Source organism: Lissotriton helveticus, chromosome 1_1 (genome assembly GCF_964261635.1).
Source record: "Lissotriton helveticus chromosome 1_1, aLisHel1.1, whole genome shotgun sequence".
Lineage (NCBI taxonomy): Eukaryota > Metazoa > Chordata > Amphibia > Caudata > Salamandridae > Lissotriton > Lissotriton helveticus.
In genome coordinates this window covers 1,138,603,854-1,138,619,052 of record NC_136057.1, presented here as the reverse complement: position 1 = coordinate 1,138,619,052, position 15,199 = coordinate 1,138,603,854, and the positions used below count along the sequence as shown (strand labels likewise).

General features: G+C 44.3%; 1 protein-coding gene across 1 annotated transcript in view; it reads right to left on the bottom strand.

The window, feature by feature from the left end:
* Positions 1–15,199, bottom strand: part of LRRIQ1 (leucine rich repeats and IQ motif containing 1) — a 1,358,071-nt gene that overhangs the window by 499,258 nt on the left and 843,614 nt on the right. Inside the window, exon 16 of the mRNA XM_078678880.1 lies at positions 6,950–7,163. Coding sequence (XP_078535006.1) covers positions 6,950–7,163 — 214 coding nt within the window. The remainder of the gene's footprint in view (positions 1–6,949; positions 7,164–15,199) is intronic.

Here is a 15,199-nt window from a genome sequence, read left to right as displayed (position 1 = left end):
GGCGGACATGGAGGAAAATCTCTTGCCAATGGCATCAAGCTTTCTTCCTTCTTTATCAGGAGGAGCGGTCATGGTCGCTGACGGATTGCTGGACTTCCGCTGAGCGGCCTGAGATATAACTGAATCAGGTTTAGTTTGACCAGTCAAACATGCGGGTGCAGTGTCTGGGGCTTTGTATTTCTTTTCAAGTCTAGCCGGCACTGGAATGAGAGAGAGAGGAGTTTTCATTATTTTTTGTCCTTGCTCCCATATATAATCGATTACTGGAATGGAGCGAGCTGATCTCTTGAAGGGTTCTTAGAAATCATGAAGAAAACAGTCCTTCGTTTCCGATGCTATTTGGATGTTGAATCTTGCAGCCGCTCTTCCTACGATATTATGGAATCCCCCTAAGTCCTCAGGGGTTGAATCGTCCTGTACTTGGTCTGGGGATATTGGATCTGGGTTAGCATTATAATCAGAATCCATATCATCGTCATCATGTATTTCGCCTTCTTCATCCTGGGCCTCATCAATTCCCACTTCTTCCTCATATTCTTCCTCATCCGTAGAATTTTGAGGAGGAAATGTCTCTTGTTCCTGATGCACATCCCGCGGGAGAGGCCGCTGTCGATGTTTAGGAGTTGGTGTTTCCTGTGGTACCTGTACTCCAGAGGCAGGAGCAGATGATGGAAATCTTTGTTTATAATCTGAAATTAGAAATTGTAGGTCAGAAACAATTGAAGCTGGAAGGCACACCATAGGCTGAACAGTGGTATGCTCTTGAACTGATTCCTGAATTGTAATTTCCTCAAAATCTTCACAGTCCGAACTCTCATGAATTTTGATGTTGAGATGAGAGGGACTGGATGCTATGGGAAACATGGACTGATCTTCTGGATCTTCTGTGTCTAAAAACTGCGTTGGCAACAACTGTTGGACCTTACTGGGTGAGGTCATCTCTGGTGTGACCAAACATGACGACATTTTAAAGTGTGTATATGTATACTTCAATGAGGGAGAGCCCTTGGAGAGTAAATCCTTTGACGCGGTGTCCGTTGATGGTGTAGCGTCTACTATTTTTGATGTTTCAGGTGTTTTCATTGATGTTTTTGTCGACGACGTCCTCGTCGATGGCGGCGTCGACACTGCAGCATTCGACGACGACGATGCCACCGTCGACGGCGACGGCGCCGTCGACGGTCTCGTCGTCGACGGTCTCGTCGTCGATAGGCCCGTCGACGGTGGCGGGTGTATCTTCGTCGACGGTTGTGTCTTCGTCGACGATGGGATCTTCGTCGACGGTTGTGTCTTCGTCGACGATGGGATCTTCGTCGACGAGGAAGTCCTCGTCGACGATGGGAGTTTCGTCGACGCTGGAAGCTTTGCCTTCGTCGATGATGAAACAGACGTCGACGGGAGCGCTGTCAAAGGCGACGACGACGATTTTATGACAGGAATGACAGAAGATATTGACCTACCCATCGTCGACGACGTGGTAGAAGTCGATGCCATGGAGAAAGTAGACGCCGTGGATGTCGAAATGGAGACTGTCGACAACGTCACAGGCAGGCTAGACGACATTATAGCAGGCTTTTTGAATTCTGTCATCTGAAGAGAAGGCTTGACCTTAGGATGACTCTCAACAGACTTTGGCTTCTTGTGAGGAGGCGCCACAGACTGATCTGGAGATGACTGCCCAGGCCTTTTTGAAGCGGAGTGGAAGCTCCTGAAGGAACACTCGCTCTCACCTGAAGAGACTACCTGCTCTTTGTTCTTTAGTCTCTGGAGCCACAGAAGCAGTCGCCCTTCCCTGTCCTTCAACGTCTTGATCGGGAGAGTGCGACAAATCTTACATTCCTTGGCAGAATGCTGAGGATAGAGGCAATACAGGCAATCTTCATGTTTGTCCTCTATATGTAACCTCATTTTACTACAAGAGGCACAGGGTCTAAAAAGCCCTTTTTTAGGAGTAGTAGCCATATTCACTACCAAAACTTGAAGAATAAAAGGATAAAAGGATAGAATCCAAAGATATAGGAAAACAACCTGAGCAGAGCTCAGTGGAGACTCCCTTCAGCACGACGTGCGGTAGAAAATCTGAGGGACAAGGGCTCCTTCCAGGAAGGTCAGGAGGGTGATAGGAGCTGATTGGCTACTGGCCAAAGTTTGGTCCTTTTTACATAAGGACCTAGATAGGCTACTAATGTGAGGCCTCTGGCCTAGTACTAAGTATATGTCCATGTGACATTACTATATTTATTTACCGGGGACTCCCACCCCGACGACGGGGAATGATTCAGGCATGTGAATCTATGAAAGATACCCATAATACTGGATAATAAAAAGCATTGTGGAGGAATGGATAATCACACAAGGGCAGGGAGAAGCATACAGGCAGCGAGTGCAGCGGAGGGGGTGACATACATAAGGGAGACAGCAGTAAAACACATGCACTCTACTAGAGTACTTAGCAAAAAGAAAAAAATAGCGCCTGTAAACAGAGCAGCAGAAGGAGACACATAATGAGCTCATGCTCCAGGGGTGGAACAAAGCCAAGAAGAGGAAGTCAAGCCCACACACGCTACCAAATTAGAATCAAGCAAATGAGAGCTATAATGAAGGCAACAAATGGTAAGTAATGGGCAAGCTCAAAGCCTACTGTAAGGTAAAAAAATGTATCCCAGTGCATGAACTGTCCGAGGGAAGAGCAAAAAAAGACTGGTCAGTGTAAGTATAAGAAACTAGAGCACATTCCGATGGCCCTTTAACTGGAAATGCTGTCAGTATTTCAAAGCATGCGATTGTAGTGAGTCACACTGCTACAATGATGCCAACCACTCACCATCTGTAACAAGGTTTAGTTTGCTGATTTTCATCTTGACCGTGATAACAATATATCATACATACAAATAACAAAAATTACAAGGGAATATCGATTCGCTGATAAATAAAGAAAACACACTTTGTTTGCTGTACATTTCAATATGCTTTCTGTTTGTTGAAATGAGTGTTTTCTTGTGGCAGCGAATCCCTTGGAGGCAGGGCCAGCTCCTCCGTAATGGCAGAAGAGTGTTGCCCCACTGAGTCAGTCAGTGGCAAATAAAATGATAGTATAAAAATGTTAGCAGTTTTTTCTGTTAACTAACTGAGCCAGGGAGTCTTGGGTGGGGCCAGACATGACAGGATTGGGGGGGTAGTTTGCACTTTAAAGTGCACATGTCGGTTTGGCTGGCCGTCTTAGGCCGGCCACACAGACTGGGCACTTAGATGTCTCCAACCCAGGAGTGTCGCACAGCCAGGTTGGAGAAAAGCAACAAGCACTAAGGCACTGTCTGAGCCGCAAACGAGGACGCTCAGACCAATCCTGGCACTGCTCTCATACAATGAGAGCAGCGTCTAGATTAGGTGGGGAGCCTGTGCTGCTGTCCCAGAGACTGCTGGGACACCATCACGAGGGAAGAGAAGCACCTACGTGCCAGAGACAGGACAGGTACGTTTATTTTCTATTATATCTCCCTTAGCCCCCCAACTGGAGTTTTGTGGCGGCCGTTAATGCTTGGAGGATTGCTGTGTCTTGGGACTTTTCACAAACACGAGTGTGAGTGTCTTCACTGTGTAATTTGTTAAGCCGCGGTGTGAGTGTCATCCTTTGCTTGCTCCACGGTTTTTATCTGTGCTTCTCAATTTCAGTGAGTGTGACCATCTCTCCCAGTACCAGTATGCTTGTATGTGTTTCCCCATCACAGGTGGCATATCTATGTCTCCCTATCCTAATGAATGACAATCGCTGACAGTCTAAGTGTCCATGTCTCCCCATCCAAGTGTTATTTACTTTGTATTATGTCATTGAATCCCTATTCCTGTGTACATGTCCCTGTCACAAATTGTGCATGCACATTTTGCCCTACACCAGTACATGACTCTGCCTTTGACCGTGCCTTAGAATGGGTGTCAGCACCTCTGTTGGGATGGGAATGTGTCTTGTATGGTGTACAGTCGTGTACCCCTGTCCTTAGTGCCCAACTGCGAGTGTCTGGCCTCCTGTGTTTTTGTTTTTGGCCCTAGCCTCACACTAATCTAGTGTGTTAGCAGAATCTAGGCCTGTTTCTCGACATAAGTGAGGTGATGGATCCGTCCTGTGACTTACATTTAAAGATAGTGAACTACTGTCCCTGTTGGTTGTGGCAGCATACCATGTTTTGTGAATCCATAGTGGTTACCAGACCTTTTTATCTATGTTACATGAGTGGTGGCCTGTTGGCTCACTCCTGTAAAGTTCCACTGCTACAGGTGAGCTCGGATCGTGGTGCTGCTATCCCGAACAAATTTTGTATGTATGTGTGTGGTCTGTGTATTACACATAATGTGCAAGCTAGAGTAAACCAGAGTGAAGAAGGGCCATGGGTTTCACTTTGGAAAACCCTCACCTTTTTATATGCAATAGATGGAAGTGAGGTTATATTCCCAGACTGTGGATATGTAATGCTGAAATTCCTGAGACTGAGGTAGGGGACCAAGACACTGAAGTGGGGAAAGGGGAGACAAGCTCCCTATAGAAATTCAATGAGGGCCTATCGCTCCCCTAAAGAATGCCAATCGGTGGTTGGTTGTGGTGAAGGGCGAGACTGCAATTCCTGGTGTGAGAGTGTTAAGTGTCATTTAGACAAAGCTCAGCCTTTTGTATGTCTTCCTGATCTCTGTCAGATGTAGCTGTAATAGTTAGGTGGAGAATCCTCACACCTTTCGTTGTTCTGTTATGAGTACTCCAATTTGGAGAGAACCCTGCTGTGAGGAGCATCACTCTACAAAAAGGTTGAGTCTGTAAGACTTCCTGTGAAAGACACATGAAAGTAGAACCGATCTAAACTGGTTCTGGAAGTGCAGACAGAAAATACACATCCCTTGTTTTTTGTACCTGTATGAGAGAAGGAACTGCTGACCAACTTCTTGTTCTAGTTCCATGTTCAACTCGACCAAGGACAAGGTTCTCCGCAGAGTACCCAGAGGACTACTGCGTAACCAAGGACTACTGCGTAACCAAGGCAGGTGTTCACCTGACAGCCAGCTTCCAAGACAGCTTGGAGTCTGACTTGAAAGAATAGATGTTCCTTCTAATGGAAGGAGGATCTTGCCTGAAAGAAGAAGGAATGAAAGAACCAAGCCTGAAGGAGGAGCAGACTACAAACAGGTGCAAAAGCCATTGGCCCCAGTGATGTGGGCCAGTTTGGCAGATTTGTGGACCCATGACTGGCATGCTCCAAGCTTGGAGCCAGTAACCATCACTGAAACGGAGGATTTGCAGCCCTGCCAAAGTATGCCTGAGGACATCAACCCGTAGATCCTGCTATGCCCTCAAGCAGTATGTGCCACTGAAGAAGAGACATGTGAAAGCTTATGACATTTGCCCAACCTCGCTATAAGTAAAGCTCCTGTCTTGAGGTGCTTGCACCTGTGTGCCCAAGTGATTCTGCCAGATGCCACCTGGAAGTGAGATTGAGTGGATGAAGATCTGATGCTGCACTGAAGCACCTTGAAGTGACTGAGCTTCTGTCACTGGATCTGCGACAAGAAGCGGTCTGCATCACCTCAGACAGCACCAAGACACTGAATCAACAACTCAAACATTCTAGGAGGAAGCAGGCCATTGCCTGAGCTGTGGGTGAGTGAATGAGAGACCTATCATGGACCCAAACTGTGGGTAAAGCAAACATTGAGAGATAGAAGGCCTGCTCGTGCATACCGGACCGGGTGTGGGGGGCGGGAGGGACTCCACCCGTGCTGAAACCTACACTAGGTGGAGAAGTGTGGCTCAGGGGTTAGAGGCAGCAGACCCGGAAGCTGAGATCGGTCCTGGACCAGGGTTCAATTCCCCGCCTCAGCGGGGTCTTGGGCTAAAAAAAAAAAAAATTCAAGGACTCGATAATTCTCGCCCGGTGCCTCCTCGACTCACGAGTTCACACTCTGCGACTCTGGGCAATAGCTTGCTTAATCTCCACAACGGCCCCTCGCGGCGGGATGCCTGACTTTCATCTTGTGGATACCCTGCTATCTCACAGGGGAATACCAGGAAGTGTTCCCTAAGCAAGCGCCGGGAAACCCACTGCGGGTAGCTGTGCGCTATATAAGCTCAACTACATTTACATTTACATTTACTAGGGTAACCTTAGACTAAGGGAGGTGGATAGGGGTAGAGAGTGCATCCTCGCCAGAAGGCAGTAATCCTGCACCTCTGACTCTGAGCATCCAATGCTTTTTGTATAGCGTGACATATTGAGTTTTATTGTGTATTAAACTATTCTTTTATAAAGATAAGCACTGGACTGTACTATCAAATTATTACACTGTTCTGAGACAGTTGCACCTCCACAATAACCTCCCTGCCAAACCTTTGACTGCTCGCCATGCCTGTCACTGAGAGTCTAGTGCGGAAGGGGCTCTGCGTGGCCCAGTTTGCATACCCTCGGACATCAGAAGAAAACAACCTCATCTCCAAAGGCTGTGGCCCAGTGCCCCAGTACACCCTGCTTGCCCCGTCGCCCCCGAATAGGGTCAGTCATCACAAACATGATTAAGGCGATTCAAAGTTCTAGGATCGTGTAAACTGGAATGAGAATCCACAATATCTAGCAAAGGGATGCCAAGGTTGGCTCATAAGGGTGGAAAATATTCAGCACGTGTTAAGATCCAATTAATCTACTCGGAAATGGTCGGTTGCAGTTTGTGGTTATCGCATAACATGGCACGGCTCCGGCCTTTGTAGACCACTGTTGCACACCATTTCTCTAGTATAAAATCAGTGGCGATAGAAGCATGTATACAATCGTGAAGTAATATCATTTCCTACCAATTAATATTGTTTGTCTTGCTGCTGCTAGAGTAACTTTGCTTTGTGCATGACATAAATGTACAATTTACTTTGATTACCTTTTAACCTGTGTGACCTTTCACAGTCTGACAGTTTACTAACCTGAATGCGAGTTGCAGCTTCACATCTACGGCGTGGAGTGGCGAGGTCTGACAATGTGTCTTTCTTCCAAGCACTTTTGTTGCTCCTCCGGCAGTGGAAGTTTCTCCACGCTGTCTGGATCACTACAGCAGCCTCATGAAGTGTGAGGTAAAAACTTATATCGCTGCGTACAGCATATCCTCGCCAGTGACGCTGGATAACTGTGGCTGCAGAGCTAACAGAAACAGATAAATAACATTTTAGCATGTTTCACAAGCATTATTAATAAGCTTGGTCGTGGCAAGCTAGTGCAATGGTTATTTTGTATTGAAAGCATATGCCACAAAAATAATTAAAAAACAAAAAAGCATGTTGCAGTTTTAACGTGGTGGCATACGGCAACACTAAACATTTTAAATTACATTAATGTCAAACACCCCATATAATTTTAATATAGCAGCATATCTACTTCTTAGCAGGCAGGTATAATGGTATTTTGCTTGCTCATAATTGGACTTGAGTTCACAGATAGTGGGTCCACACTCTGCTTTACCAATATGTTTTTCTTTCAATTCTTTATCCACGTTTTTCTATAGATAGTACATTTTTATGATTAAACATTGTCTTCAAATTTCAGTCATATAAAGCCAAAAAGTGAAATTTCTTTGCGCGAATAAGAATCCTGTTTTTCTGCATTATGTATTTAAACCAACAAGGGTGTTATACCTTTACTCACACTTCAAGACAGCCAATTGTAAATTGTTGTTATGGAATAGTGATTCCATGATTGGCATGCTTGATGTACTTGTCAGACCTTAGTATAGTGCACTGTGTGTGCCCAGGGCCTGTAAATCAAATGCTGCTAGTGGGCTGTAGCACTGATTGTGCCACCCACAGAAACAGTCTGTAAAAGGTAACTCTAGCTTGCCATTGCAGAGCCTGTGTGCAGTCTGGGACTTCCATGTCGACTTGGCAAGTGCACACACTTGCCAATCCCTAAACCTTGCCTTTTCTACAAATTAGTCACCCCCAAGGTGGGCCCAAGGCACCACTGTGGGCAGGGTGCATTGTATATGAAATGTAGGGCATGCCCTGATTTGTGTGGCATGTCGTGATAGTGAACTATTGCCAATTTCGTTTTTCACTATTGCAAGTCTATCAGTTCCCATAGGACAGAATGGGGAGTTTGTTTATAACATCCTATAAACATAACTGGCCCTGGGAACCAGGTAGAAGAATACTTTTAGAATGCCTGAACTCAGAATGTTAACATGCATCTTAAAGTGAGGGTGATTTTTACATTCTGTGTTTAAAAATACCACTTTTAGAAAGTAGGTATTTTCTTGCCTAACCATCCAGTGTTCCTTTGCTAGATTTGTGTATTGCATGTCTGGCTTTTGGATAACAGGGGCTGGAGAGGGGCAGCTACTCAAGAAGTCTGATGAGTTAGGGCTGGGCTGAATAGACCTGGGCTGCATTTAGAGTAGAGGGAGGAGATTTGCTTTCACCTGAATGGGCCAGGTCTGCCTTCAACAATGCGGTCTCCACTTTCTGGCAGGAAGCTGCACCAGTGAGGACAGAACTGGTTTTGACACTCTCTGCCTTCAGAGAACAAATGATTTTTGTGTATAAAAAGAGGGACCCAGACCCCAGACTTTTAGATCACTTCTGGGAATTAAGAGGAACCTTTGCCATGGAGAAGAGCTGGAGAAGCTGAGGAGGAATACTGCCCCTGTGCTGTTTGCTGTCTGGGTTGGGCTGCAGTGGCTACTTGCTACCAAGGAAAGGAGAAAAGGACTTTTTGCTGTTTGCTTTGTCAACTGCTTGAGAGAAGATCTCCAAGGGCTTGAAACTGAGCTTGTCTCCTGTTCTGAAGTCTCAGGTACACAAAGACCTCACCACCAGCTCCCCTGAATTTCCTTGCTGGGAATTCTAATCTGCAAAGAGGTGCCTGCTGCTGTTCCAGACCTCTAGAGACTGGGAGTTGAAAATCGCACCACTTCGAAGAAGCGAGACGCATCCACACCTGTTTCCGACGCATCGCCAAAGAAACCATCCCAGTGCCTGCCGCGGCTCGAGAAATCGTCGCACGCCGCATCTAGTGCACCGATCTACGAAGTCCAAGATCATCGTGCCGAGTTCAACGCAAGGCCTGCTGTGCGGCTGCACGAGTTCACACATCGTCACTGGATCATCACATCGCATCAAGGCGCTAAGCCTGTCGTATCATTGGGGGACACAGTAAGAAACCGACGCATCACCTCCCCATGCAGTAAAACCCCGACAGATCACCTCCTCTTCGGTAAGGAAGCAAGGAAACGACGCATCACCTTCTCTGCGTCCCGTTTTGTTTGTTTGTGTGTCGCATTTCAGGGACTTTGTGAGAAAAGTGTCGCATCTGCAATTCTGCTTGATCTGAACTATTTCTACCATCTGAAAGTCATTTTTAATACTGTATTGTGGATTTTTTGTTGGTTTAGATAAAGACTACTTATTTCTCTAAACTGGCGTGGTGTCCATTTGTAGTGTTTTCACTGGATGCGTTCACAAATGCTTTACACACTGCCTCTGAGATAAGCCTGTATGCTTATGCCAAGCTACCAAGGGAGTGAGCAGGGGTTATTTTGGGAGTGTATCCCCCTTAACTGACTAGAAGCAAGGGTCCCTATTTGGACAAAGGTACTTACCTCTGCCAAGTATATATTGGGTTTCCAAAGAATCAATTACATAGACTTCAGAGTATCCAGACTTAGGCTGCTATAATGATCTTCAAACAACCCAGGAAATGTCACACACTACCTTATATAGGGATCTTCACTTGATCCCACTGGAACACATGATTATATTTAAAGACTGCTGCACTACCTTTAAAACTTTACTGGGTGAGGGCCCTCAATTTCAAAAAGCAAGAATTAAGAAATATATTCCTCATCAGATACTTCGTATCTCTTCTTCAAATTCACTGACCATTCCAAAATATAACAGGAAACCGATGGATGGCTCCAGTTTCTCTGGACAAGACCGAAAAATGTGGAATTCCCTGTCACCATCCCTATGTCGCCGGACTGATTTTTTAAGGTTCAGTTAAGAACTGAAGATTTGGCTGTTCATGCAAGCTTATCAACTACCGTACTATGTTAGTTAAGCATTTAGCATGGGCTTCCAATGTTTTCCTTCTGTTCGAAGAAACCTTATGGAATATGTGTGCTCACTAAGTTGCCTTAATATAACAAAAACCCCTTCCCGACACTCCCATGATTTGCCAGCAGCCCAATGGGTGATTAAAATCTCGGGAGACATGTCAAAAATTATTGAAGTAAAGGAGGAGCTATTACTTATCTCAAAAAGCCAGTCACTCAGGACCACAGCATGTGGCCAAGGCGAAACGACAACATTAGTATCCAGATTCCCTGTTTTTCTATCATTTAGCCATTATACCAGGTCTTCTCCAGAAGTATGTGAAAGAAAACTGAAAGTATGCATGACTTAAGATTTCCAAAAGTGTATTTTATAACATTTATTTCTGAACTATTTAGTTCATTGAGTGCAAACTGAAGTGGATGAGGGATGGGGGAAGGATGCGTGTGGCTAAGATAGATAGAAAGCAGTGTTTAATTTAAACTGATATTTGCAGGTGGGGCCCACCAGTGCTCATTTTTGGATGCTGGTGCTTATTTTTAGGTCTTGTCTGTGACAGCACATGCACTGCATGCGTTCACACTTGCAAAAGATATTCTATACAACGAGGTGCTTGCAGCCCATCCAGTGCTTAACAGTTGCTGGCTGCAGTGACACTCTTATTTGCTGCCTCCTAATTGACTAGTGTGTGATGGCTTCACTTCCTCTCCTTTCGGCTGGAGCATGGACCAACTACTGATTACTTCAGCTTGATTGCTGTCCTTCCACTGATTGAGCTGTGATTAAGGCACTACTTTTATTTTCAATTCTTCCCTGCCGTTTTTGTTAAGCCTTTTACTATTTGTAGAACGGTTTTACTATGCATTACACACACTAAATGAAGACCCTTTCTCCTTTGAAATGGATTTTTATTGTGACAACAGAGGTTATCTGCATTTATTGTGAGAACAGAGGTTTACTGCCTTCAAAAGTATTTTCAACTAAGACTGGACATGAGTGCAATATCTTTCTTCGTGCAATAAGATTTTTTGCTAATTGTCATATAATTGTTTTTTCATGCATGGGGAGATTAACTGATTTGTTCAGAATCACCAGGATATTGTGCCGAGACCTAATGAGCATTGGCAAGGCCGTAAGGTCTCGCCAGTGAGACTATTGGGTCTACCATTGTCTATTGTTTGTGACGTACAGCATGGGTACTGCCGACTTTGGCAATGATTTGTAATCATGCTTTATAGGAGTTTGGCTGGTGCTAAGCATGGCGAAAAATAGTAATAAAAAATAAACTATGATGCATCCAGCAATGATAGAGTTTTAAAACAGCGCATTAGCCCTGGCTGCGGCATAGGACCTTTTAAATTAATTCTAGCCACACTTCAAAGAAATACCGCTGCTGCTCAGCATGGCTACAAAACATTGCCAAAGCCAATAGCTCTTAGGAGATACCTATTGGCTTTGCCAATTCTCGTTCCTAATTAGACTTTGACCCAGAGCAAGAGAGGAAAACACACAAGTGGGAAGGAATCAGAAAGACAGATGGGGAAAAAATTGATCTATGACACAATATGATGGTAAACAATATAATTGACAAACATTTTGTGTCAAAAATATAATTTACTACAATATTGTGTTGCTATAACTATAATGGTAAGTATAAAAATATCAGAAAAATATCATGGACAGCAATATCAGAAAAAACATACAAAAATATTTAACTTGTTTTATCTGTATATATATATATATATATATATATATATATATATATATATATATATATATATATATATATATATATATATATATATATTACCTACTGGCGATAGCCAGTAGGTATATATAGTTAGGATTGTTTTCCATAGGGAAATCGCAACATTCTATTGGGAATAACTTTGGCGCCGGTTGAGGAATCTTCCTGATATTTTCCTTAACTTTGCCTCGCGGCGCTCCGGTCCTTCCCTGAAAGTTTGGGGGCGATTCGTCAAGCGGGGGCCGAGATAAAAGGGGGGTCCTAAAACGTGTTTTCCCCATGTTAATTTCCATAGGGCAGTTGGACTCACTTTTAGCCCGAACGGCTGAATGGTTTTCCACCAAACTTGGCAAAATTGTAGGGACTGGTAGCCCGATGAGCCTTTGCTATGTCTCAAGATATGTGCTCCAGTGGTTTTTACGAAAATTAACTTTGAAAAAATATATATTGGGCTACATTGGGCTATATATATGTTAGAGCCCAAATGTAGCCCAATGTAGCCCAAAGATGGCCACCAGAGACAAAAAAAGACAAATGTAGCCCAAATATCAGCCAGATGTAGCCCAACTATAGCCCAATGACAGAATGTCCCAGAGTGTTCTAAAGAACAACTAGAGCGCTAACAGTCTTACTTATGACAAAAGTATGGCACACCTGAAGTAATCTTGATTGGAATACAGTGTTAACACTTAAAACATTTAATTTGCAAAGGAACAAAATGAGGGGGTTCATTTTGCCATAGAAATTATGATTAGTGCTGAAGAAAGAAAAATTAGGGCACATTTTGAGTGACTTCCACCGATTTCTGCCCCTGACTCTTTAGCGATAATGGGCAATCTTAAATCGGGGTCGCCCCTCGACCCTTGCCCCGCTAAATTTTTAGCGAAAGTTGCGGAGGTGATCAACCCTCTGGCAAACCCGCTGTTAAATCTCTCGCTGAGTCGCGGAGTGGTCCCGCAAGCCTGGAAACAGGCGATGGTGATTCCATTGCTAAAAAAATCTGGCCTGGATCCGAAGGCCCCGGTCAATTACAGGCCTATTTCTCTGCTGCCGGCTTTCTCGAAGATTGTGGAAAAGCACGTTCAGGCTGTGCTTTCCAATTTTCTTGAAACCAACGAGATCTTGCATGCCACCCAGTCGGGTTTTCGTCCCCATCTAAGCACAGAGACTGCGCTCCTTGAGGTCTCAGAAACCATTAAAGGTGTTCTGGACTCTGGGGGCAAAGTCATGCTGGTGATGCTGGACTTGTCGGCGGCATTCGACACCGTCCCCCATGATGGCCTTCTCGCAAGACTCTTTGAGATAGGTCTGCGGGGGACGGTGTTCGATTGGTTTTCTTCCTTTCTAGCCGGCCGCCGGCAAACGGTCTGGGCGTCGCCAGACTCCGCCGTGATGCCGCCTCTGGGAGTCGGGGTCCCACAGGGCTCTATTTTGAGCCCAACCCTTTTTAACATCTTCATGACCCCATTGGCGGCGTTGGCGGAGTCGTATGGCGCCCGGATCGTGTCTTACGCTGATGACACCCAGCTCCTCTTCTCTTGTCAGAGGGGAGGAGACTTTGATGAGGAGAGTATCCGGGATTGCCTTGGGGCTGTTTTCCATTGGTTCCATCTGAACAGCCTCAAGTGCAATTCCGATAAGTCCGAGGTACTCTTCTTCGGGTGTGACACAGAGCCAGACTGGCAGGCCTGGTGGCCGATTAATATGTTTCCTCCATCCTGCTCTTCCCATGTCGCTAAAAATCTGGGGGTCAAGATGGACAAAGGATTAACATTGAAATCCCAGATCCTTGGGGTGGCGGGCACCTGCTTCGGCATCCTCAGGATGCTGCGGAGGTTCCTTCCCCTGCTGTCTGAGGAGCACAGGAAAGTGACAGTGCAGGCTCTGATTGGGTCCAGGTTGGATTATTCCAACATTCTTTACCTGGGCCTTCCAGAGTACTTGCTGCAGCGGCTTCAAGTGGTGCAGAACGCTGCCGCGAGAGCAATCTTCGGATTAAACAAGCGGGCCAGTGCATCGGGCCTGTTGAAAACTCTGCACTGGCTTCCCATCCGGAAACGGATTGCCTTCAAGGCTTTGACGCTGGCCTACAAAGCTCTCCACATGGTGGGAGCAAAATACCTTCAAAAGAGACTGGTCTTTTATCAACCGACTAGGTCCTTGAGGTCGGAATCTCTGTTCTTGGCGGTCGTCCCGCGTGTGCAGAGAGCGCGCCTGGGAGGCCGCTCTTTTGGATTGCTGGCGCCACAGTTGTGGAATTCTTTGCCGCTTGCCCTGCGGGGAGCTTCTAGTCTCCTTGCTTTTAGAAAAGGTTTGAAAACCTGGTTGTTCACTCAGTAGCTGGTTTTCCTGTTTGTTCTTGTTCTGTATTTCTGTTCTTTCTTTTATCGGTGTTATGTTATTGTGTGGCAGCCTTCCTTCTCCAATAAAGCGCCGGGACACTCTTTTTGAGTAGCCGTGCGCTATATAAAAGAATAAATAACATAACATAACATAACTTCTCAAATCTTCATATTTCATTAAAAAAATTCTGATATGCAGTCTCCCAAGATGGCCACCAGAGACAAAAGAGCCTGTGCTTAAAAACTCTGTTAGCAAAGCAGGCATTTGAGATTTAAAAAACGTTTTAATATATAAAAACGTTATCCGCTAATAGAATTAGCATTTAAAAAACCTTGCGAATTCAATGAAAAAACCATAGGTTTCAGGCCTTATATAGTTAGGAATTAGCATTTAAAAAACCTTGCGAATTGACTGAAAAAACCATAGGTTTCAGGCCTTATATAGTTAGGAATTAGCATTTAAAAAAACCTTTGAAATTCACTGAAAAACCATAGGTTTCAGGCCTTATATAGTTAGGAATTAGCATTTAAAAAAACCTTGCAAATTCACAGAAAAAAACATAGGTTTCAGGCCTTATATAGTTAGGAATTAGCATTTAAAAAACCTTTGAAATTCACTGAAAAAACCATAGGTTTCAGGCCTTATATAGTTAGGAATTAGCATTTAAAAAACCTTGCAAATTCACTGAAAAAAACATAGGTTTCAGGCCTTATATAGTTAGGAATTAGCATTTAAAAAACCTTTGAAATTCACTGAAAAAACCATAGGTTTCAGGAGTTATATAGTTAGGAATTAGCTTTTAAAAAACCTTTGAAATTCACTCAAAAAACTATAAGTTTTAGTGGTTTTGTATGAGTAAAATGTCCAGCTAACTATAACACCACTAAAACTTATAGTTTTTTGAGTGAATTTCAAAGGATTTTTAAAAGCTAATTTCTAACTATATAACTCCTGAAACCTATGTTTTTTTCAGTGAATGTGAATATATATATATATATATATATATATATATATATATATATATATATATATATATATATATA